Source organism: Anolis carolinensis, chromosome 3, assembly GCF_035594765.1.
Source record: "Anolis carolinensis isolate JA03-04 chromosome 3, rAnoCar3.1.pri, whole genome shotgun sequence".
Lineage (NCBI taxonomy): Eukaryota > Metazoa > Chordata > Lepidosauria > Squamata > Dactyloidae > Anolis > Anolis carolinensis.
This window is the reverse complement of record NC_085843.1, coordinates 274,930,352-274,956,199: the sequence shown is the minus strand read 5'-3', so window position 1 is coordinate 274,956,199 and position 25,848 is coordinate 274,930,352. Positions and strand designations below refer to the sequence as shown.

At 39.7% G+C, this 25,848-nt stretch overlaps 1 protein-coding gene and 1 long non-coding RNA gene across 3 annotated transcripts in view; one reads left to right on the top strand and one right to left on the bottom strand.

The window, feature by feature from the left end:
* fxr1 (FMR1 autosomal homolog 1) overlaps window positions 1-16,424 on the bottom strand; it is a 48,358-nt gene extending 31,934 nt beyond the window's left edge. Inside the window, exon 1 of one of the 2 annotated variants that reach the window (XM_062976797.1) lies at window positions 16,105-16,424. In XM_062976797.1, coding sequence (XP_062832867.1) covers window positions 16,105-16,155 — 51 coding nt within the window. In that variant the 5' untranslated portion in view covers window positions 16,156-16,424. The remainder of the gene's footprint in view (window positions 1-16,104) is intronic. The other variant, XM_062976798.1, reaches the window with a different exon arrangement.
* Window positions 16,425-20,837: 4,413 nt separating this feature from the next.
* Window positions 20,838-25,848, top strand: part of LOC103278155 (uncharacterized) — a 31,466-nt gene continuing 26,455 nt past the window's right edge. The window contains exon 1 of the long non-coding RNA XR_505827.3: window positions 20,838-24,998. This is a non-coding gene — a long non-coding RNA (uncharacterized LOC103278155). The remainder of the gene's footprint in view (window positions 24,999-25,848) is intronic.

Sequence of the window (25,848 nt, the reverse complement as noted above, 5' to 3'; positions counted from 1 at the left end):
ATACTGTAAAAAAATATTTAAGAAGTACGGACATTTCATCTAATTTCATGGAAATAGTAGAAGAGAAAAAAAAAACCCTGTGCTTTGTATATGTTAGTAATGCTAATGAATGTATAAATCATGAGAAAAAATGACTTGTTCTTAAAGAAATACATATACCACAACATTTAATTGTCCTGATGCATAACCTGTACTCATGATAAGATGCCACTGTCAGGACACAATTGGGAGAGACAGAATACAGTAGAGTCACGTTTAACCAATCTTCACTTACCCAACATTCCATCTATTCCTATGGAAGGACATGGAAGGCCTTATGGTATTTGAAAGTCAATTTTTAATTGCACAAAATGCATAAGGTTGTGGGGGAATTACAACTCACATCATACCAGATAACCCCAAGAAACTCGCATCAATGCATACTTAAAGGTCTCTCCTGTCCCCTTTGCTTCGCACTGGCCGAGCATGCAGCCCTTAGCTATGCCCACCAGGACGACGGTGCGGCGCAGGGGAAAGGGAATGAAGCAGGTGTTCCTGGGAGGGAGGGCCCTCCTTTTCTTCTTGCCCCCCTCCCCAATTGTTAACCCTCTCCCAAAGGCTTGCAAACCCCTCCCCAAAGAGAGAAAGAGAGTTCTGCACACTTTTTCTTGGTGGACCTTCGGTAAAAGGATGGTACACAGCTCCCAGATGGAAGAAAGAAGCAGGAGGGATCCAGAAGGGGATGAGGTTGCCAAGATCTCGGCTGAGGGCTCCCCAAGAATCCAAGGGAAGGCACTCTTGGCCCGGGGGGGGGGGCGCTTTGGCATCCATCTCCGCCACCATTGCTGCACCTCAAGGAAGGAGAGTGAGGAATAAACTTCCCTCCTTGGTGGGGTTCCCCATCTGCATTGCAAGGAAAACCCCAACTGGAGAGGCCAGGAAGGAAGGCAGAGGAGGAAAGAAGCGAGAGCGCCCTTTGGGGATGGCGTGAAGGCCCCAAAGGCGGTGAGTCAGGAGGGCCACAAAGGAAGTGTGATGACTCATGGGCCTTGTAGTCCTGTTCCTAGTACTATTGTGGCAGACGAAGAGGAAAACATGGGGTTTTCGCCGGTTCAGCAAGAGCCGGAGTCTCTTCACCTGCAGGATGTTGATGTTTGCCCTCAAGAATTCAGCCAAACAGGCCTTGGGCAGAACTCCCCCCCCCCCCCCGTTTCCCAGGAGGGAAAATTATTCTAAAGATAGGGGAGTCAGGGAGGCTAATCGGAGAAGCCTGAGAATCGCTGCCAAACAAATGGCTGATTAGGTCTGCTTCCCTTGGGAAATTCTAAGGAGTCATGCATCTGGACAGAGTTGGGTTTCGCTTCTCGTTCTCTAGGGAAAGAGTTCTGTTGGCGGGAAAACGAGACCCAATATAGGTGTTTGGCGCGAGGGATTCTTTGCGGAGTCAATTGATCAGCTTGAGGAGAGAGATCGTGTGTGGACTTCGTAATCCCAGTTCCTTGCTTTCCGGATCTAGCTTTAAGCCTTGCCTTGTCTCACGGTTTTACCACGGACTCTGTTCATGCTTCATGTTCGTCTTGCCTCCAGTCACGGATCTAGTCAAGAATCAAGTTTATTTCCAGCCTTGTTGTCAAGCTTCATTGGACTTTAAAGACTCTGTTATTTCCCCACACTATTGCTTGGCAAAGTGTGTGTTTCGGTCAAGTGGATTAAAACTTTGAACTCTAATATCTTATATTGGACAATACATTTCTGGACTATATTTGACCTCATCTGAAAAGTCTGCTTCTGAACTATATTCTTCACTTGTTTTTATTGATTTTATATATTTCTTTAATAAAGATATTAGATAGAGACTGGCCTCTGTGTAAGGTTATTGGTGCTCTGCAGCCAGGGTCCTGACAGGAAGGGAAAAGAAGAGAAGAGAGAGGACGAAGTGGGGTTGGGAAGGAGGCCCTTTTTTTTAGCCCCTAAAAAAAAGAGGCACATGCATTTGATATCCCTCATTATCTGACATTTTTGTTCATCTGACATTCTGCCCGCCCGTTTATGTCAGCTAAATGACACTAAACTTTAGTTTCCAATTAGTAAAAGCTTCAAGAAATGCTACACTTTACCTCTTAATTTCTATGCTGAACATATCACATGTAAAACTGAAACAGATCTGAAGGAAGGAGACTTAAAACTAGAGGATGCCACATCGCCAATTCAAAACATGCAGAAGTATACAACTAGCAAAAATGGCAGCACTGAAACAATTACTAAGAAATTCCAAAGGCAGGATTAGGAAAGCAAAAATAATGGCCACAGATGATTTACCTAACTTTAAAGTAGTTGATGAAGACACTGGAATAATCAAAGATTTTCCTATCTTGGATAAGTAATTAATGAAAATAGAGACTAGGGTCAAGAAATCAGAAGACTAGGGATACGCATCTAGACTATAGACTTAACACAATTTGTTACAACTTTTAACTGTCATGGATCAATGCTATGGAATCATGAGAGTTGCTGTTTTAGAAGGTTTTTAGCCTTCTCTGCCAAAGAATGCTGGTGCCCAACTAAACTATAACTCTCACAATTTTATAGCACTAAACCATGGCAGTAGTGTCAAACTGGATTAAATCTATAGTGAAGATGTACCCTAGGACTTAATTGGCAGCTATAAAGAAACTAGACAGAACATCAAGTGTCAAGATGCATCAATAAAGACCTGCATCCTTTGCCATTGGAGACAAGAGATTATGTCAGGGTTCAAACTCCTATCTTGGGGAGTCAGTTGTAAACAAAAAAGTAAACAAAAGCGAAAGACAATTTTTATGAATCACTTGAAGCTATATACAAACACAACCCTGCAAATGATGACACACTCTTAGAAGGCATTAGGTGCTGAACTGACTGTATCAGAATGAGCTGTCCTCCTATTTATAAACCACTTCTAGACACCAGCCCTTTACAGAGTAAGATCCCAAGAATATAATTTATCTTGATTTAAAGTGAAATACTTAAATGCAAGTACATTAAAAGAAATTATTCCCAAATATTCTGTAATTCTTTATCAGAATGGGGGGCGGGGGCGGTCTGCCTAAGTTGTTAACCAGGAATCCTTGTCCTTCCCATAAGAAATTGGTGAAAGGCTCCTGCCATGTTGATTTCAAAACACAACAAGCAATTCTTCTGAATGCTACCTTTTCCCCAATGAACTTCTTCTAAAAAATTGATACTTGCCCTGTATGGACAGCATTAATAATAAACACTGAAATATGAATGTATATTCAGCCATTGATAAAATTTGAAAAATAGTTTAGCACAATATCCCAAAACAATAAAATAAAAATGGTGAACATGACAAATCCAAGTGAAGTTAGCTATAGCATCACCACTCACAATTTGTCAGTATGACTCTACCCTTCTTCAGACATTACCCAGCTCACATCCCCAAGCACTCCACTTTCCTGAACAAAAAACAAGAGACTATTAACCCCTATACTCGTCTGTTGTTTTTTATCTAAAGAAATATCTCAGAAAAATAACTCACAAAAACAGGATGGCAAACAGATGGATCGAAATATGAAATTCAGCCTTCTTCAACCCAAGAATGATCACAATATTAGCAAAAAGCCAGAACAGGGATGATCTTAGACATTTCCAACACATTTCATCAAAACTTCAGTTAGAAGAGTGTTGGCTCAGGTATCTCTTGGACAATTATTGCTCTCTAACACATAATTCTGGCCTGCTGAGCCCTCCTACCTACACAGTTATTTGCTGCCAATCAACTCAGGCTGCAAGATCTTAATACACATGCAGCTCTCAACTCCTAACAGCCTGGGTTTAGGAGAGAAATTTGAGCTTATTTTAAACTTTCTACATTTTACTTTTGAGTTACTACCATAAGTAGAAACTATTCCTTACCCATCATTCCTTACACTGCTTCTTAAACATACACATGCAGGAGTATATACAACATGATTAAAACAAAAAATAGAACATGTGAGCTTCCTCTGCAGAGTGAGAACACTACATCAGGATGTTTGGCACTGTGCCTTCAAGTTACCTGTGGACTTAGGGCAACCCCATGAATTTCACAGGGCTTTCTTAGGCATGGAATACTCAGAGGTTTAGCCAGTTCCTTCTTTTGAAATACACTAAGGACAGCACCTCAATATATTCCTTTGTACACAAATAGAATATAGCTTTTAAAGCTCATTTTGGATTTTAATTCTCATTTTTGGAACACTGGAGAAAAACATCTACAGGATTAGGCAGCTCTTACAAATACAATGCTTTTTATTATTTTTCTGAAAAAGGGGTTTTACAAATGGTTGGAGGCGGTGGCAACTGTTGACTTCCTTGGAGGTGTGATACTGAATCCATTCAGGGTTTCAGTCTGAACTTTAAGGATGTTATCCAAAGTGCTGAATTTGAGATATGGTACCGGACCTGGTCTAAATACGCTAAAAGCACCAGATCCCAAGTGATTTTGAAAGCTAAGCAGATTCAATGTTAGTTGGTACTTGAACGGGAGACAGTCAACAAATACAGAGTATTGTAGACTATCTTTCTGAAGAAGGAACTGGCAAAACCATCTATAAGTATTCCTTGCCTAATTAAGTCCAATGAAATTCATGGGTTTTCCATAAGACAACAGTCAACTTGAAGGTGCATACCCTGGATAGCTTTTAATGTCTTTACTAAAAACAGGATTCATGACCCTACTGACATGGAAGCAAACAGGAGTTAGACATCTGCATTACTATAATATCATCTATCACAACCAGGGTATGCAACTTTCCCACAACTGCACTATCACATAGCTGCTGAATGAGAACCAGGCCAAAAAGAAAATCAATTTTTTTCTAATAATTTAGAATCATAGAGTAAAAGAGTTGGAAGAGACCACATGGGCCATCTAGTCCAAGCCCCTGCCATGCTGGAAATGCACAATCAAAGCACCACAATAGATGGCCATTCAGCCTCTGTTTAAAAGCCACCAAGGAAGGAGCTTCAACTACACTCCAAGGCAAAGAGTTCCACTACTGAACAGCTCTCATGGTCAGGAAGTTCTTCTTAACTGTTTAGGTAGAATCTCCTACCCTGCGGTTTGAACCCATAATTCTGAGACCCAGTCTACAGGACAGCCTGCTCCCTCTTTCTTATGACAGCCTTTCAAATATTTAAACATGGTGATCATGTCTCTTCTCAACCTTCTCTTATGCAGGCTAAACATCTTCAGTTCTTTAAGCCACTCCTCATAGGCATGGACTCCAGGCCTTTGATCATTTGAGTCGCCCTCCTCTGGACACTTTCCAGCTTCTCAGTCTCTCTTTTAAATTGTGGTGCTCAGAATTGGAGACAATATTCCAGGTAAAGAGGTCTGACCAATGCAGAATAGATGGGCACCATGACTTCCCTTGATCTCTAGACCAGGGCTCTCCAAACTTTTTAAGCAGAGGGACGGTCCACAATCCTTCAGACTGTTGAGGGGCCAAATTATCATTTGAAAAAAAAATACAAACAAATTCCTATGCATACTGCACATGTCTTATTTGTAGTGCAACAACAACAACGAAAGAATACAATATTTAAAAATGAAAACAATTTTAACCAACATAAACCTATTAGGATTTTAGTGAAAAGTGTGGGCCTGCTACTGGCCAGTTGAGATAGTCAAGTTAATTAGGATTGTTGTTGTTGTTGTTGTGTGCCTTCAAGTCATGTCAAACTTTGGCCGAGCCTAAGTCTAAAATTAATTATTTATTTACTGAATTTATTTACTACATTTATATCCCACCCTTCTCACCTTGAAGGGGACTCAGAGAAGCTGTATGTACATACAATATATTATATTATCAGCATAACACAATATTAGCATTATATATTACTATATTGAACTATACCAGTATACTATTATATAATATGTAATATATACCATATAATTAATATTATTATATGGTATTATTATTAGTATTATATTATAAGATAATAATAAGATTATTATCAATATTATATGTATATACAATATATTATATTATTAAAACTGATATAAAATATTATATTATATTATAAAACTGAGGGCGGGGGCCAGGTAAATGACCTTGGAGGGCCGCATCCGGCCCCTGGGCCTTAGTTTGGGGACCCCTGCTCTAGACACTATACTCCTTTTGATACAACCCAAAATCCCATCGGTTTTTTAGCTGCTGCATTAATTACACTGTTGGCTCATGTTCAACTTCTGGTGCACTAAGATTCCAAGATCTTTTTCATCTTAAATGCAAGATACTTCACTTTGGCAGAAAAAATGGAAATCAAAGATACAGAATGGGGGACGCCTGGCTAGACAGCAGTACATGTGAAAAAGATCTTGGAGTCCTTGTGGACAACAAGTTAAACATGAGCCAGCAATGTGATGCGGCTGCTAAGAAAGCCAACGGGATTTTGGCCTGCATCAATAGGGGAATAGCGTCTAGATCCAGGGAAGTCATGCTCCCCCTCTATTCTGCCTTGGTCAGACCACACCTGGAATACTGTGTCCAATTTTGGGCACCACAGTTGAAGAGAGATGTTGACAAGCTGGAGAGCGTCCAGAGGAGGGCAACTAAAATGATCAAAGGTCTGGAGAACAAGCCCTATGAGGAGAGGCTTAAAGAACTGGGCATGTTTAGCCTGCAGAAGAGAAGGCTGAGAGGAGACATGATAGCCATGTACAAATATGTGAGGGGAAGTCATAGGGAGGAGGGAGCAAGCTTGTTTTCTGCTGCCCTGCAGACTGGGACACGGAACAATGGCTTCAAACTACAGGAAAGGAGATTCCACCTGAACATCAGGAAGAACTTCCTCACTGTGAGGGCTGTTCGGCAGTGGAACTCTCTCCCCCAGACTGTGGTGGAGGCTCCTTCTTTGGAGGCTTTTAAACAGAGGCTGGATGGCCATCTGTCGGGGGTGCTTTGAATGCGATTTCCTGCTTCTTGGCAGGGGGTTGGACTAGATGGCCCATGAGGTCTCTTCCAACTCTACTATTCTATGATTCTATGATTCTATGGACTGTTGTCAAGCCAGGCGTCACCCATCCTGTATCTGTGCATTTCATTTTTTTCTGCCTAAGTGAAGTATCTTACATTTCTTCTTATTCTCCTTACAAATTCATTTTGTTAGTTTTTATAGGATTTTATTAGATGAATGGGAAAATATTTGGAACAGAAAATTAAAATTCACATAGGCCTATGACCTAAAGAAAAATTGGTACAAAATGATGCACCAGTGGTATGTCAACCTCCATACATTAGGAAAATGTTACAAAAATATACAAACAAAATGCTGGAAATATGAAACTTTTGAAGGGACATTCTACTATATGTGGTGGCTATGCAAAAGAGCAAGAGAGAACTGGAAAGAATTACACAAAGAATGAGAAAATATTAAGCATAAAAATAGACAAGAAACCGGAAATTTATCTTCTGGGAATTACAGACAAAAAACTAGATAAAAACAAAGATATACTCCTTAGCTGTCTAACCACAGCTGCAAGAATCGTATATGCAAGGAATTGGAGACTAAAAGAAACACCATCAATCAAACAGTGGATGACCAAAGTTATAGAAATAAGGAATGTGTGAGTTAGGGCCTTTTACCCTAGCACTCAAGACCTGGCTCTTTACTAGAGCTTTTAATCTATGTTAATTTTATCAATATTTGTATGTATGTATTTTTATCCTTTACAATTTTATCTTGTAAATCGCCTAGAGCATCGTGGCTGGAGGGCGATTAATAAGTAATTAAATGATGATGATGATGATGAATATGGATAGATTGACACAGTTAATGACAAAACACCAAGGAACATGGAAAAAAGAAACAGACTGGGATCCAGTGAAGAAATATATACGAAAAAAAGACAGAAGAACGCTATAGACTAATAGAAGTAATAAGTACAATCCAAAGAGGAGGAGGATAGGAGAAGCTCACATAAATAAATGGAATAAATGACTGTAAAGAAAAAACATGAGAAAAAAGATTGGAAGACTATATTCTCATTCTTATCTTCATTATCTATCTATCGATATATCCTCTCTTTTTTTCTTCTCCCCCTCTTTATTTTTTCTTTCTTTTTGGCACCTTATATGCCACTAGCATTATTTTTATTTATATGCAAAATTTCAATAATTTTTTTTAAAAAAATTATTTTGTTAGATTTGGTCCATCTCTCTAATCAGCTGAGGTCATTTTGAATTCTGATCCTGTCTTCTGGAGTATTAGCTATCCCTCCGAATTTGGCATCATCTGCAAACTCCTTCTAAACCTTCACCTAAGTCATTAATATAGATGTTGAACAGTACTGAGCCCAGGACAGAACCTGCGGCACTTCACTAGTCACTTCTTTCCAAGATGAAGATGAACCATTGCTGAGTATTCTTTGGGTTTGATCACTTAACCAATTACAAATCCATCTAACAGTAGTATTATCTAGCCTAGGTTTTACTAGTTTGTTGGCAAGATCATGGGGAAACTTGTCAAATGCCTTACTGAAATCAAGATTTGCTACATCCACAGCATTCCTTACAGGCCCAGTGCAAGATGGCAGTTACTCTTGCGCTACCTTTCACACTAGTGTAAGAGATAGTGCTAGAGCAAGAGTGCTTACCATCTTGCGCAGGGCCTGCTCGCAGAGTGCGAAGCCTCCTCCTCCGGCTCATAACTTGGATCACCACTTGCAAATATCTCAGACTGCTCGTAAGTTGAGGTTCCAATGATATGGAAAGTCCCTCCTTCCTATCCAGTAATCTTCTTTTGAAATTTGATTCTCAAGAATTCAGCTATGTAGCTGGGCTGCAACTCCTATCATCTCACCATGGCAAAGTCTGATGGGAGCTGTAGTCCAGTAACATCCAGAGTCCCATGTTCGCCACTAAACAGTAAAGCTGACAAAAATAAGCCTCTATCAATGGTCTATGAACAACAATAAATCCAAGCAAATATCAGTTCAAAGAATTATTGGTTGGTCAGTTCTGAAAATACAGGCAATCTCAGAGTTACAAACGTCCAACTTACAAACTACTCACAGTTAAGAACAGAGCTGTGACAATAGGGAGAGAAAAGGGAAATTGGCTCCTGAAAAAGTTATCATGGGGAAAAGGTGTCTTCACTGAAGCTCTATCTCCAATCTTTATTTCCATAACAAGCCCATTTTTTTCAAAATCTAATTATCACAAGGACAGAAAGGGCGGCGAATTCTAAATTGGGACACAGGTATCAAAGAAAACACCACAGGGGTATTAAGCCTTCCTTAGGCTATCAAAAGCTAAATATGTATGTTGGGCTGGAGTTACACTTTAAAAATGTAACTGTTCTGAATTACATATAAATTCAATTTAAGAACAAATCTACAGACCCTATCTTGTTTGTAACTTGAGGACTGCCTTACCAAGTTATAATTAAGGCAACTTCTAAGACAGAATTACAGTAGAGTCTCACTTATCCAACATTCTGAATTATCCAAGGCAATGTCTCCCACCCAGATCCACAGCTGTTTTTCTAGGCGGCAAGGACTGAACTTTTAACACATTTAATTTTCGACAATGCTGTTACTGTAAGTTCATTTTATGCAATTCTATCCTTATTTGTAGTCAATTTGTTAGTAGCCAATGTTTTTGTAGTCAATGTTTTCAATACACTGTGATGTTTTGGTGCTAGATTTGTAAATACAGGGTAGTTCCCACATGGTGTCACTGGGGGGACACCTGCTCGGCCCCACAACCATTGAGTTGTGGGGTCCCGCAGGGTTCAGTACTGTCCCCCATGTTGTTCAAGATATACATGAAGCCGCTGGATGATGTCCAGCTCTGTCATTCCTTCCCACCTGACACTAAGGGGGCTATTCAGGTCCTGAACTGGTGCCTGGCCGCTGTGTTGGACTGGATGAGGGCAAACAAATTGAAATTGAATCCAGACAAGACAGAGGTCCTCCTGGTCAGTCGTAGGGCCGAATAGGGTATAGGGTTACAGCCTGTGTTGGACGGGGTCACACTCCCCCTGAAGACACAGGTTTGCAGTCTAAGTGTTCTCCTGGACTCATCGCTGAGCCTAGAGCCCCAGGTCACAGCAGTGGCCAGAGGAGCATTCACACAACTCAGACTTGTGCACCAGCTGCACCCATACCTTGGGCAGTCTGACTTGGCCACGGTGGTCGACGCTATGGTTACATCCCGTTTGGATTACTGCAACACACTCTACGTGGAGCTGCCTTTGAAGACGGCCCGGAAGCTCCAACTAGTACAACGGGCGGCAGCCAGATTAATAACTGGAGCAGCATACACAGAGCGAACTACTCCCTTGTTAAGCCAGCTCCACTGGCTGCCGATATGCTACCGAGCCCAATTCAAAGTGCTAGTCTTGACCTACAAAGCCCTAAACAGTTCCGGCCCATCTTACCTGTCCGAACGTATCTCCTCCTATGAGACTTCTATAACCCTTAGATCATCTGGGGAGGCCCTGCTCTCGATCCCACCAGCCTCGCAGACATGGCTGGTGGGAACAAGGGACAGGGCCTTCTCAGTGGTGACTCCTCGGCTGTGGAATGCCTTCCCCAGCAACATTCGGCAGATTGCAACTCTCCTGGGCTTTAGAAAAGCCTTAAAGACATGGTTGTGCACGCAAGCATTTAATTAATGAGAACACTGATTTCACATGGTCTGGATTTTGGACGAATGGATTTTAACTTGGATATGTTTTAAGTGTTGTATAATGTGTTTTTATTCTGTAATGTTGCGTTGTTTTTATATGAACTGTTGTTTAGTGTATTATTTGCAGGCATTGAATTTTAGCCTATTTATTGTAAGCCACCTTGAGTCCCCTGTGAGAAAGGCAAGGTAAAAGTGCTGTAAATAAAATAAATAAAATAAATACTACATAATGTTACCATGTATTGAACTGCTTTTTCTGTCAATTTGTTGTAAACCATGATGTTTTGGTGCTTAATTTGTAAAATCATAACATAATTTGATGTTTAATAGGTTTTTCCTTAATCCCTCCTTATTATCCAACATTTTTGTTTATCCAACGTCCTGCCGGCCCGTTTATGTTGGATAAATGAGACTCTACTGTAATTATAGACCAAAGCTTCATTTCATATCTTTTTAAAAAAATATATTAGCAATGTACCTTCCGTGAGTCCTCCTGCACAGCAATCAGTCCAAAGCATTTTAAGAAGTAAAAAATAAATACTACAAGAAGCCAAATGTTAATGGAAAAATGTAAGATTATACTAACGGTTCAAATATATGATGGCTGCCTAAAGAACTGATCACTTTTCAAATTCAAAGGAGATTGTGTGCAAGTTTCACAAAGAGGGAAACTTACTACAGTGCAGTCTGAGCCCTGCCACATGTACAATGGAGAACCTTCTTACAGCTACATCAGAGGCACTCGAAATGGCCAACTTCTGGTCAAAGGAAATTTAATATAATGCCAAATTTTTAACTATGTTGGTGGTTTTTTATACATTCTAACTGTATTCTTAATTCGCTTCTGACACAATAAATAAATACCCAGAGGGAGTTCAGTCTCTTTTTACTACTGGGTTGGCTTTATCTAGGTTCATATGCTATTTTGAATCCTGCTAGTCAATCAAAAACTTACTTTCCAAATGCAATAGCCCTTCCTCCCACCCCCTCAAACTACATATTTATACAAGCAAAATGATGAGAATTAAGCTAGAGTCTGCGAGGTATAGTGATTTGAGAGCTGGACTGCAATTCAGCCATGGAATGCCACCGGATTACCTTGAGTAAGTCACATTATCTCAGTCTCAGAAGATGGCAATGGTAAAGAAAAGGGTCTCTGCAAATCAGAATATGTCCCAAAACAGCTGCCATTTCTTAACAGCAAGTACTAACACTGAATAAAACCCACAAAATAAACCAAAAATGTAGCGAGGAAATACTTAATATAGGCTGGAAACTAACTTAAATACCCCCACATTCTTCTGTATGAAAAAGTTAAAGGCTTCCTTAACCCTTCAACTACTTCTCTGTTTTCCCACATAACACAAAATATAACATCAGATTTCACATACGCTCAAGTTAAGCATTGTGTGTGGGATCCAATAATGTATTTTCACTAGGTTCTGCTACTTTAGCCAGAACTTGTAATATCCCATCCCTCGTACAATTTAGTTGATCCTGAAGGGCTGTTCAAGAGAGTTAAATCTCTGGTACCACAGAATAACGCAGCTGCAGTGAAAGAAAGTTTTGATTCCACAAGTTCTAGAATAACAAGAAGTTCGACAGAACCTAGCTTTGTATTTAGTATGTGCAAATATTCGAGTATTCCAGGAGTCAAAAACTAAGGTAGAGCTTTATTATATGCTCAAGGTCATAAAGAAAATCAACAAATTATTTTCTAGAAATTCCGAACACTACTAACCAGTAGTATCTTCTCTATTTAAAAAATAAAACCCTGCATTCCTGAACTTCTAGTATTACCTAATAAATAGCTGATAGCATGAATAATATTATTTCACATTGAAATGACTGGTATTTAACAAGAAAAAGTACAGAAAATGATAATACTGTTGTAATTATCCTGCATGTACATCTAAATATAATGAACTTACACAGTAAAGATAAAACTTAACATTCACAATGCTGACAGCTATCAGATCTCCCGTAAAGGAACACAGAGGCCTCACGCCATAAAAAGATCCAGGATTTTCAAGCATCCAAGGCTTGGCTTAGGGAACAAGACTGACAGGCAACAGCTGAGGGTATCCTGTATTGATCCTGCAACATCCTGCCATTCCAGGGAGGGTGGCAGTGAAGAAAGAGTTCTGGTGACATAAATAAACTCTGAGCCCCTCAAAGTATTAAAGTTGCCCACATTCCTAATTTTGTAAGCCTCATTTTAAACAAAGTACCCTAAATTTTGTGTTATCAGAACTTCACCAATGTCTACAGAAGATCTTAGATTTCATCCCACTTCACCCTGAACTGTAAAAATATTCTCAAAGCACCATACATTCCAATAAGTTCTTTTTAATTATCCCACATGAGATTCTACACACTCTGAGCTTAATAAAACATCAGCAATGGAATTTAAAAAAATACTGTTGTGACTAACAGCAGAGAGAATCCTTTACACACATTTATGAGTAACACAAGACACAACCTACACTTGTGCTTTCCCTTGGGGGCTACAAAAACAGATTAAAATAACATACCATCCTGGAACAACCCTTCTCCGTCCACCGTTATTTATCTAATAGCTCAAGGAAACACACATACACCTTTAAAAATAAAATCCTGAGAAATGTTTTTAAAGTATTCCCAAATCTCAAAAGGGCATAGCACCGCCCAACCCAAAGAAAATCCTTCACTTGTTCAGAGTCTAGGGCACTTTTTAAGTGTGTGTGTAAAAAGATATTATGGTGCATACAATATATTCTACGACCAACCCCCTACCCCCACACTCACCAAAATGTAGTACTTTCTCTTCCCAATATTGTTTTTCATATCTAATTGCTCTCATATAATCCCCACAAACACACTTTGCCTTTACACTAAGAAATATATAGAGAACAAAAGAGAAGAACCTCAACTCCTTTTATTATGGGGCATACAACGTATTCATGAAATAGTCTCTTCCATTCTCAGTATCCCCTTCCCCACACACCATAAAACCTATTTCTTTCTCTCCCCAAACAGTTTTTCCTAGCCAACCACCCCATATAACCCCCCCCACACACACACACACACACTTTTACTTTACACATATAAACATAAGGTGGGTGGGCCAATAGTATGTGATGTTTTAGTAACCCGGGGGGGGGGGGGGGGTTGAAAGGATTTTACATCTAATGTCGCTTTATTTTCTATATATACTTCATATGTTGCTATGGTATTGTAATTTTAAAACAAAAAAAATCTTAAATATAAAAAACCCTTTGTGACTTTTGGCCCACTGTTTTGGAGATAAAAGCCTTACCTCACTTAATATTATGGGAGGTACAATACAATATAATGGGGAATACAGTGTACAATGCACTCCCCAAAAATTATTTTCTCCATAGACAGATACAGATATTGAGAGAGGGAGATGTCTTACCCCATTTAATATTATGGGGAATACAACATATTCATGAACTTTTCAAACACATTAAAAACTTTTTCCCCTCTTTTAAATGTATAATTTATATGGTGTATGTCACTTCCCTCTTTCTTTCTTTCTGTCTTTCTATGTATGTATGTAAATAAATACGTATATTGCGAGGGGGCAGATAAATATTATCTGGCTTAAGATTATGGGGAATACAATCTATTCATCAACTCTTCAAACACAGCACAAAACGTATTTTCCCTCTTTCTTTCTTTCTTTCTGTGTATGTATGTAAATACTGTAAATATATATATATATATTGAGAGAGGGACAGATAAGCCTTACCTGGCTCAGTATTATGGGGAATTATAACATTTTCATGAATTTCTTAAACACAGCTCAAAACTTATTTTCCCTCTTTCTTTTATTAAAATAATTTTTGTTGGTATCACCTCCCTTTCTTTCTATGCAAGTAGGTATGTATGTAAATAAGTATGTGTGTGTGTGTGTATAGCTTCACCTGGCTTAATATAATGAGGAATACAACGTATTCATGAACCCCCCAAACACAGTCCAAAACCTATTTTCCCTCTTTTTTATATAATTTTTATTGCGAATGTCACCTTCCTCTTTTTTCTTTCTCTCTGTCTTTCTATGTATTTAAGTATGTATGTAAACATATATGTATATTGACAGAGGGATAGATAAACCTTACCTGGCTTAATATTATGGGGAATACAACCTATTCATGAACTCCTAAAAAAACACACACACACACAAACACACACACACACAAAACCTAATTTCTTTCTTTCTTTCTTTCTTTGTGTGTAAATAAATATATATATTGAGAGAGGGACAGATATGCTTTGCCTAGCTTAATATTATGGGGAATGTTCATGAACTCCTCAAACACAGCTCAAAACTTATTTTTCCTTCTTTCTCTCTATGTATATATGTGTGCAAGTAAATATATATCTATTGAAAGCGGGACAGATATGTCTTGCCTGACTTAATATCATAGGAAATACAATGTATTGATGAACTCCTCAAACAAAGCCCAAAACTTATTTTCCCTTTCTTTCTTTCTCTCTTTCTATGTATGTAAATAAATATATATATAATGAGAAAGAAACGAATAAGTGCTACCTGGCTTAATATTATGGGGAATAGAAGGTATTCATGAACTACTCAAACACAGCACAAAACTTTTTTTCTTTCTTTTTCTTTTAATAATTTTATTGTGTATATCACTTCCCTCTTTCTCTCTCCTTATATCTAAATACAGTAGAGTCTCACTTATCCAACATTCGCTTATCCAACGTTCTGGATTATCCAACGCATTTTTGTAGTCAATGTTTTCAATACATCGTGATATTTTGGTGCTAAGTTCGTAAATACAGTAATTACTACATAGCATTACTGCCTATTGAACTACTTTTTCTGTCAAATTTGTTGCATAACATGATGTTTTGGGGCTTAATTTGTAAAATTATAACCTAATTTGATGTTTAATAGGCTTCCCCTTAATCTCTCCTTGTTATCCAACATATTCGCTCATCCAACGTTCTGCCGGCCCGTTTATGTTGGATAAGTGAGACTCTACTGTATATACATTGAGAAAGGGACAGATACGCCTTACCTGGCTTAATGTTAAAGGGGGAGGGAGAGATATAATGTATTGATGCAGTGGGCTTTCCCACAAACACAAACAAAGTCCCAAACTTATGGATCAGGCATGGACAAACTTGGGCCTTCCCTCCAGGTGTTTTGGACTTCAACTCCCACAATTCCTGTTAGGAATTGTGGGAGTTGAAGTCCAAAACACCTGGAGGGAAGGCCCAAGTTTGCCCATGCCTGATCTAGACCTACAGAAGGGTTGAGAGAGAGAGGGAGGGAGAGGCCTTACCCAGCCTGAGTATGGGAGTATTAATGAACGGGCCAGGCCTATGCCTCCCCCAAGTGCCGCGCTTCTCCCCGCAGGCCCACGCGCCTTGAGCCCCCTCCCCGCACCCTCCTTTCCCCGGCGAGGACTACCTTGTAGAAGGCCCCGTTGGAGCCGCGCACTTCCACCGCCAGGTCCTCCATGTTGGGGCCGCAAAGGACGCTGGGACGGGCTTCTCGAAACGATCCCCACCTGAGGGGGAGGGGGAGGAGGAGGAAGGAGCGGGAGGGGAGGGGGAAAGGAAAGAAGGCCGGGCCCCTCGGGGTGCCCCCTCCTCACACCCGACGGGGGGGAGGAGGAGGAGGGAGGGGGGAGGAGGAGGAGGAGCGGCGCAGGCCAGTGGGCGGGGCTTCTTCTTCTCCCTCCGCCTGCCTCAGTCTCTGGCGGCGGCGGCTCACAAGCGCGGAGAGATTCTCTTTTTGTGCTGCGCGTTCCGACCTTCGAATCCCTCCGCCGCGCGCATGCGCTCTCTATCTCTCTCGCGCGCGCCCAACGGCAAACCCCTCCGCGCTTCTTTCCTTCCCTGCTTCACTTGCCTCAGAGGGCGGTGGGAGGAGGAGTGTGCGTTCGCTTATTCTATAAACTACTATAATTGTTATTAAATTGTATTACATTAGATACTAGCTGTGCCCGGCCACGCGTTGCTGTGGCGAAGTCTGGTGGTATGGGAAATAAAGTATTGAGGAACTGGTGGTAGTTAAGGTAAAGGGTAAAGGTTTTCCCCTGACATTAAGTCCATTATAAATGGGTTATATAGCTGTGTGGAAGGGCTTTGAGTCTACACTGCCATATAATCCAGTTCAAATCAGATAATCTGTATTTTATAGGCAGTGAGGAAGAGGCCTAAGTGAGGCCTAACTCTGCCTGTCCCCTGGGCTGAGTGGGTTGCTAGGAGACCAAGTGGGCGGAGCTTAGCCTTCTAACTGGCAGCAATTGGATAAAAAACGATTATTCCTCTCCTAATTAGGATTTTTTTTTAATTTTCTTTTTGTTGTATGAACGTAGAGGCATGGATGAGGGATTGTGCTGCCAAGTTTAGTGTTTCTGGGATGTGTTGTTTTGTCCTAGGCCGAAATTTCATTACCCTTTTATATATATAGATTATACTGCATTATATTAAATATTGTATTATATTATTTTGAATTATATCATTTTACATTACATTGTATTCTATTATATTGTATTATACCATTATCTTAAACAAAATTATATTATTTTGAATTTTATTAATTTACATTAGATTGTATTGTATTATATTTACTGCATTTTATATTATACTGCATTATATATCATGCTATGATGGTATTTTGCATTATATTATTATACATTAGATTGTATTCTATTGTAAAGGTAAAGGTTTTCCCCTGACGTTAAGTCCAGTCATGTCTGACTCTGGGGGTTGGTGCTCATCTCCATTTTTAAGCCGAAGAGCTGGCGTTGTCTGTAGACACCTCCAAGGTCATGTGGCCGGCATGACTGCATGGAGCACCATTACCTTCCCACCGGAGCGGTACCTATTGCTCTACTCACATTTGCATGTTTTCGAACTGCTAGGTTGGCAGGAGCTGGAGCTCACAGCAGACACTCATTCCGCTCCTTGATTTGAACCTGGGACCTTTTGGTCCGCAAGTTCAGCAGCTCAGCGCTTTAACACACTGCGCCACCACCAGGGGCTCATTTTATATTATACTGCATTATATATCATATGATGGTATTTTGAATTATATTATTATACATTAGATTGTATTCTATTGTATTATACCATTATAGTAAATGAATTTATTTATTTATTTACAGTATTTATATTCCACCCTTCTCACCCCGAAAAGGGGATTCATGGCACAGTAGAGTCTCACTTATCCAAGCTAAACGGGCTGGCAGAAGCTTGGATAAGCGAATATCTTGGATAATAAGGAGGGATTAAGGAAAAGCCTATTAAACATCAAATTAGGTTATTTTACAAATTAAGCACCAAAACATCCTGTTATACAACAAATTTGACAGAAAAAGTAGTTCAATACGCAGTAATGCTATGTTGTAATTAGTGTATTTACGAATTTAGCACCAAAATATCATGATATATTGAAAACGTTGACTACAAAAATGCCTTGGATAATCCAGAGCCTTGGATAAGTGAGACTACTGTATTGTATTATACCATTATATTAAATGATATTATATTATTTTACATTAGATTGTATTATACCATTATATGAAACAAAATTATATTCTTATAATATAATATTAAATTATATATGTAAATTAAATTATATATACTGCATTATATATCATTATGATGGTATTTTGAATTATATTATTATACATTAGATTGTATTCTATTGTATTATACCATTATAAAAAAGTGAAGGTTTCCCCTGACATTAAGTCCAGTCGTGACTGACTCTGGGGGTTGGTGCTCATCTCCATTTCTAAGCCGAAGAGCCGGCGTTGTCCATAGACACCTCCAAGGTCATGTGGCCAGCATGACTGCATGGAGCGCTGTTACCTTCCCGCCGGAGCGGTACCTATTGATCTACTCACATTTGCATGTTTTCGAACTGCTAGTTTGGCAGGAGCTGGGGCTAACAGCGGGTGCTCATTCCGCTCCCGGGATTGGAACCTGGGACCTTTTGGTCTGCAAGTTCAGCAGCTCAGCGCTTTAACACACTGTGCCACCAGGGGCCCTCTTTTACCATTATAGTAAATGATTTTATTTATTTATTTATTTGCAGTATTTATATTCAGCCCTTCTCACCCCAAAGGGGACTCAGGGCAGATCACAATGTACATATATATGGCAAACATTCAATGCCATTAGACAAACAACAGACAGACAGACACAGAGGCTATTTAACTTCCCAGCTTCTGGCTTTGTGGGGGTATGCTCGATTCCGGCCACAGGGGGAGCTGCTGCTTTATCATCCACTGTGACAGCAAGTTCTTTTTGATGGAGTACTTCCTCATCCGGTGTTGTAAATCAGTTAAATTAGCCTCCCTGCATAAGCGGTCCCTAAATTTTCCTACCTGACAGATGTAACTGTATTTCGGGTTTCTTAGGTCAACAACGAGCAGGGCTATTTTTTATTTTAATTGTTGGGTGCTCACTCTGACACGGGCTGGCCTCGAACTCATGATCTCTTGGTCATAGTGATTTATTGTAGCTGGCTACTAACCAGCCTGCGCCACAGCCCAGCACAAAAACAATATTGTTTTGAATTATCTTATTTTACATTTGGTTGTATTGTGTTGTGTTATACCATATTAAACGATGTTATATTATATTGTGATATTATTTTCAATTATTTTAGATAATGCTAGCTTGGGAACTCGGCGATGCCCTGGTTATTTGATAAAGGCATTACAGTAGAGTCTCACTTATCCAAGCTAAACGGGCCAGCAGAAGCTTGGATAAACGAATATCTTGGATAATAAAGAGGGATTAAGGAAAAGCCTATTAAACATCAAATTAGGTTATGATTTTACAAATTAAGCACCAAAACTTCATGTTATACAACAAATTTGACAGAAAAAGTAGTTCAATACGCAGTAATGTTGTGTTGTAATTACTGTATTTATGAATTTAGCACCAAAATATGATACATTGAAAACATTGACTACAAAAATGGCTTGGATTATCCAGAGGCTTGGATAAGCGAGGCTTGGATCAGTGAGACTCTACTGTATTTGTCTTTGATTGTTAGGTATTCTCAGTTTGTAGTGGGTGAACTACAATTCCCAGAATCAAGGGTCAATCCTCCCCAAACCCTGCCAGTGTTCAAAGTTGGCCATTTTGGGTCTGTGTACCAAGTGGTCCAGATCTGTCATTGGCTGGTCATCGGCTGGCTGCAGTGCTCTCTGGATGGGGATGAACTGCTATAACTACCAGATTCCAGGGGCAATTGTCCCAAAACATCTGTCAGCATCCACAGGCTATATTGAGTCTGTGTGCCAAGTTTGATCCAGATCCGTCATTGGCTGGGTTCAGTGCTCTTTGGATTCAAGTGAACTACAACTCCCAAAATTAAGGCCCGTTCCCACAAACCCCTGCAGTATGTTCAGTTGGTCATGAGGCTCCTCTATGCAAAGTTTGGCCCCGGTCCATTGTTGGTGGGGGTCACTGTTTCTCTGGATGCAGGTGAACTATAACTCCCTTTCCCCCAAACTTGTCCAATATGCTCTTTGGTTATAGGGGGCTCTGTGTGCCAAGTTTGGTCCTCGTCCATCATCGGAGGGGTTCGGAGTGCTCATTCATTGCAGGTGAACTATAAATCCCAGTACCTACTACTCCCAAATGTCCAGGCCAGTTCCCCTCCAAACCCACCAGTATTCAACTCTGGGCATATCAGTTATGCATGGCAAGTTTTGCCCAGAGCCATCATTGCTTGGGTTCCTAGCATTCTGGGTGTAGGTGAACTACAACTCCTCTACATTCCCCAGTAGGAGTCACAGTGCTCTGACTTGATGCAGCGTTAAGTACAACTTCCACCATGTGGAGTCATCCCCCAAACTCCTCCAGGAAGTGTAGTTGTGCTGTGTTTGTTCTGCAGACAGGTTTGAAAGGGAAGGGCAGTAGGCGAGGTCATGCAAATTTCACACCAATGGAGAACCCTGTGCTGGAGGAAAATGCAAAATCTAGGATGAAATGGTCCCCAAACAAAAGCATTCCTTGGGTGGTGGGCCATAGTGTTTGGGAAGGACATTGGCAGGGTTTGGGCTACATGTTCATGGAGCTCGCTGTAACCGAAATGTCAATGGAAGGGAGTGACTTGCTGGCTCCTCAGCACTGGGAACTGTAGCCTGTTTGTGGAGGCCGGAGGCTGTCTGTGTGAACAGACATCCGAGCCACATACACACATACGGGGTTTCACTTTTATTATGGATATAGATATAGATTTATTTATTTACTGTATTTTTACCACGCCCTATCTCGCCCCAAAGGGGACTCAGAGCATCTTCCAAAATATGCATTATATAATATTTTTTATTTATTTACCCTATTTATATCCTGCCTTTCTCTACTCCGAAGGGGACTCAAGGCGGCTTTACACATGGGCAACTATTTGATGCCTTAAAACAGTAGTTCTCAACCTAGGGTTGAGTTACATAAATGTTATAAGTATTTCGTTGACAAATCATCCAATGTCAGTTGTCAAAGCTGGATTCAGAGAAGGAAGAGGCACTACAGATCATATTGCAAACATGCATTGGATAATAGAGTATACCAAAGAATCCCAAAGGAAAACCAACCTGTGGTTTATAGATCTTAGCAAAACCTTTAGATCAGTGGTTCTCAACCTGTGGTCCTCAGATGTTTTTGGCCTTCAACTCCCAGAAATCCTAACAGCTGGTAAACTGGCTGGAATTTTTGGGAGTGGCAGAGTGGCAAAAAGAGAAAGTTTAGTATATTATGCTTATATTGTTCTATACAAATATTATAATATATTGTATGTACATATGACTTGTAAGCCGCCCTCAGTCTCCTTCGGGGTGAGAAGGGCGGGATATAAATGTCGCTAAATAGTAGGTCCTGGGAGAAGCTAAAAGAAGCACCAACCTCATATATTCTCTCTGACTCTGGCCTTTTTAAATGTCTTGGTAGGAAAATGTTTCCCCGAGATAACATTGGTGCTTTCATCTCTCTGTGAAATGACTCTCAACTTATCCATATGTAATATCAAATCCATTATTTTGGCCCCAAAACCTGCCCTCAACTTATAAATGAGGTCGATCTATTCATGAAAATATGAATTACTTAAATGTGCAGTGTCCCCCTCTTTGAGACTGCAATGCATTAAGCATTTCCCATCTGTGGGACATTGTTTTGTTGGCATATTTGTTGGCATAGTTTTGTAAAAATTTGATATTCTGTATCATGCTTTTCACTTTCCATGTTCCTATCCTATGTGTTGTGCAGCTTCAGACTTTCCTTTTACCTTTGAGCACAACTAGAGTGGGCATACCCTTAAAGCACCAAATCCTGTCTGATTGTAGAAGCTAAGCAGGGTCAGCTCAAATTAGCATTTGGATGGAAGATCACCAAGATAGACAAGGTGCTATAGGCTATATGTCATAAGGCAGTGAAAAACCCCCTCTGAATATTTCTTGCCTAAGAGAATCCTGTGAAGTTAATGTGATCACAATAAGTCGACAGGCACACACAAACACACACAACCCATGAATGAGAGACCCTTTTATTACTAACCCTGTGACTTGAAGGCTCATACCTGCAAAGGGGCTGCATGGAGAAGGGGAAAATAAAGTTTTTAAAGTTCTGGCAAAGATTAAAAAGCATTTAGCGGCTTTAAAAGTTATATATAATTGTTCATGCGGTTTTTTTGTTGCTTTGCTCTTCCATTTTCTACCTTTTCAGCTTCCCTTTTTGTTGCACTGACCTGTATTGCCTTTTGTCCTGCGCTTCCGCATTGTCCGGCTCATTTCTGCTTTCTCATATCTCTCTTTTCTCCTACTCTCATTAGTCTCCTACTGGCCTAGCTTTATTGATAACATTTTAATATATTCAGTGTATAACACTTGGTCGTTTCTCCTACAGACTTCACTAACATTTCCTCAACTGGAAAGAGAATTTTGTTGGATGCACTAATTCTGCATAGGAGGAAGAAAATCTTGACAATACAGAGAGAGGCTGAAAACCCAGCAAGCATGGACAATTATAGAACGTGGTACAAATTGGTCTGTGGCAAAAGAGTATCTGTGAAATTGGAGACTTTTTAACATAGTTGTCAGACAACCTGAAACATTTGACAATAGTATAAACACCTATTACATGTTTGAAAAGGGCTCATTCACACTATACAATATAGTTATATGATTCCATTTTAGCTGCAGTAGCAACAGCCTATGGAATCTGGAGGTATGTAGAAGGAGATGTTTACGGTTCTTAGCCAGAGAGCTCTAATGTTTTGCCAAAGTACAAATCCCAGGATTCCATGGAACGTTGCCATAGCTGTTAATGTGGAATCAGATATCTACACGTATATATAAAATGTTAAAAGTATGTCTGCCTGTATGTCGGTATGTTTGTACTGCAAAGGCTCTTACTATGTGAACTGGCCCTCTGTAATACCACTTGATTGTCTGATGCTAGGTGAAGTGGCCCTCTGTGATGTCACTGGGCAAGAAACGTGATGTGTATGGGAAGGAGGGATGAACGAAAATAAGAAAGAGAAGGGAAATAAAGGAAAGAAGAAGGGGAGAGAGAAAGAGAAAGGAGGGAAGGAATGAAGGAAAGAGAAACATGGGAAGAGGAAGGAAAGAAGGAAAGAGAAGTGATGAAGGAAAAGAGGGAAGAGAGAAAAAGAAGGGAAGAGAAAGGAAGGAAGAAAAAAAGAAAGTAGAGAGAAGATGTATGAGGGAAATGGAAGAAGGAAAGAAAGAGTCTCAAAGAGAGCCTGCCCTACCATTGTGTGTTGCCATGAAGACATGGTGAGGTAGGCCTTCACAAAATTGGAGAAGGGAGAAAGTCAGTTGGCAGCAGTCCCAATGACGCCCAAGCAACACCAGGTATATACATTAGTAGTAGTGTGTAATGTGAAAGGACCTAAAGAGTGGCACCAGTATTGAACTTGGGCTTTTACAGTAATCTCTGGTCATCCTTATCTCTGTTACAACAGGCTTCACATGGTCAATATTAATAGACTGTCCATGCTGAGCAGCAAGTTGTTTTTTATTTATCTTTTAATTTATCTTTTCCATAGTTAACCCTCACTAGGGTTAGGAGCACAGGACCCTGTGAAAGTGCTAAACCATGAAAAAGTGATTGCTGTTCTTCCTTCCTTCCTTCCTTCCTTCCTTCCTTCCTTCCTTCCTTCCTTCCTTCCTTCCTTCCTTCCTTTCTTTTGAGAAAACACTTCTCTAGGAACTATTAGTTTTTTCAGCATAACTTGATAGTTCACTTCTTCTGGGACCTGTCCATAGAATTACACTGGAAGGCCTAGAGATTCCGAGAAATGTTCTCTCTAGAAATCTCTAGGTCCTCCAGCATGACTGGAGGAAGTTGACCATAGAATGATACTAGAGGACTTAGAGATTCCTAGAGAAAACATTTTAATAAAATCTGTGAGTAATCAAACCTTCAAAAGTCAAAATTGCAAATGTGGAGGGATGACCGTACATCACATTGCTGCCAATCACAAGTTAAATGAAATGTAGAAATTCAAAATCAAGTGAGGCTCATGCACAATTGGAGTAGGATTAAATATGGGAAACATTAAGAGATGGCGATGGCAAAGACGCACAGATATTTGAGTACTGATCCTTAAAACTGGCCTTTTTCAATATTCTACTTATCTCTGTTATGTCGCATCCTGATGCATATGGGTGTTAACTATAATGCAATCAAGCCACATGTACTTGAACTTAAGTCCGTTTTATCTCACTGAGGTCAGTTTGGGTTGATCCAGATGGAGACTGCAATAATCCTTTTGCTAGCAAAGTAAACAGGCAGGCTCTTCTGCCTGCAGAACATAGGAGAAAGTGTGCAAACCCTGGGGATCAAGCTGTCTTTGTTTAAAACTTAATATTTCAACTTAACAAGCTATTCAAGTCACAACTGATTTACATTAATGTAAATATATGTTGGATTTGGTATAATCAACATTATCTCTGTTGGCCTCTCTATTGCTTATTCTCCAGTCCAGTCACCCGTCCTCCTTTTTTGCTTTTTCCCAGCAGCTGTAACTAGCCACAGTATCAGCCTGTGAATATACTTTGCCTTTTAAATACCACACAGCGCATATTTCCAGCACAAACAATTTTAATCAGGCAAATTCACATGCAGATTACTGCAGGCCTAGCCAAGTCTTGTTATCATTATTGACCAGAACGTTGAATAATATTCCAAATATAGACTTGCTGGTGTTTTCATGGCTCTACATCAATTGCCTTTTAAATTAGCAGAATCTCAACAGAGCCAAATAACTTCTAGATATTATATTTTCAAATGAAGAGCACCCATCACTTTTCTATTGTAAGTACACCTTTGTGTAACCTGTGATTTTCTCCACTGGGAAAACCTAACTTAATGAGTTTATTGTATTATGGGTGGCATTTTTATTACACTCTCTAGCAGCAAGATTTTTTCCTCTTCATTTTGTAATGTTCAGCTAACTCAGCACTTTTTTCCCATTATTCCTAATAATGGAATTATAGTAATGTTTAGGTTATTTTACCATGTTTAGTTTTAGACTTTTCAGATATACTTTATTGTTAATATTTACATTTTTCTTCAAAATAGTTTCAGAGAGCATTCGGGGCCTAAACCTTTTAACTTTACATTGTAAAAAGGTTAGGCTTCTAGTGTTCTATAAAACCATTTTGATTGTTGCTTTTTTAAAAAATTATTTGAAACAGTAGTTTTCTGGGGACTAAAATATCAGAAAAATAGGCTAGCTTGTCAGCATGAACTGTCTTCTGCTACAAAAATTGATACAAAATTCTTATAAATGCTTCTAGATTTTATCACTGCTTAAAGTTTATTTTAGGGTGAGGGGACGAATTCTAGTACAAGTAATAAAAATAATCATGTAGCATGAGGGATGCACATTGTTTAAAAGTCAAAGGCTTAACTTTTCCCAGGTGTTTTCTTCTTTGTTCAAAATATATTATTTTATTATCATTTTTGATATTATTTTTTGGTAAGGCCTCCCATGTCAGCTAGGCTTTTGTTGAGGAGCGAGACTGAGTGTTCCAAACAGCTGCAAAATAGACCTGTTTCGGCAGGCTTTTGATTTCTGTTACTGCTATTTTTAAATTGTTTTAGATTTTAGCCTGTTTTTGTAAGCCACCCCGAGCCCTAGGGGAGTGGTGGCATGTAAGTC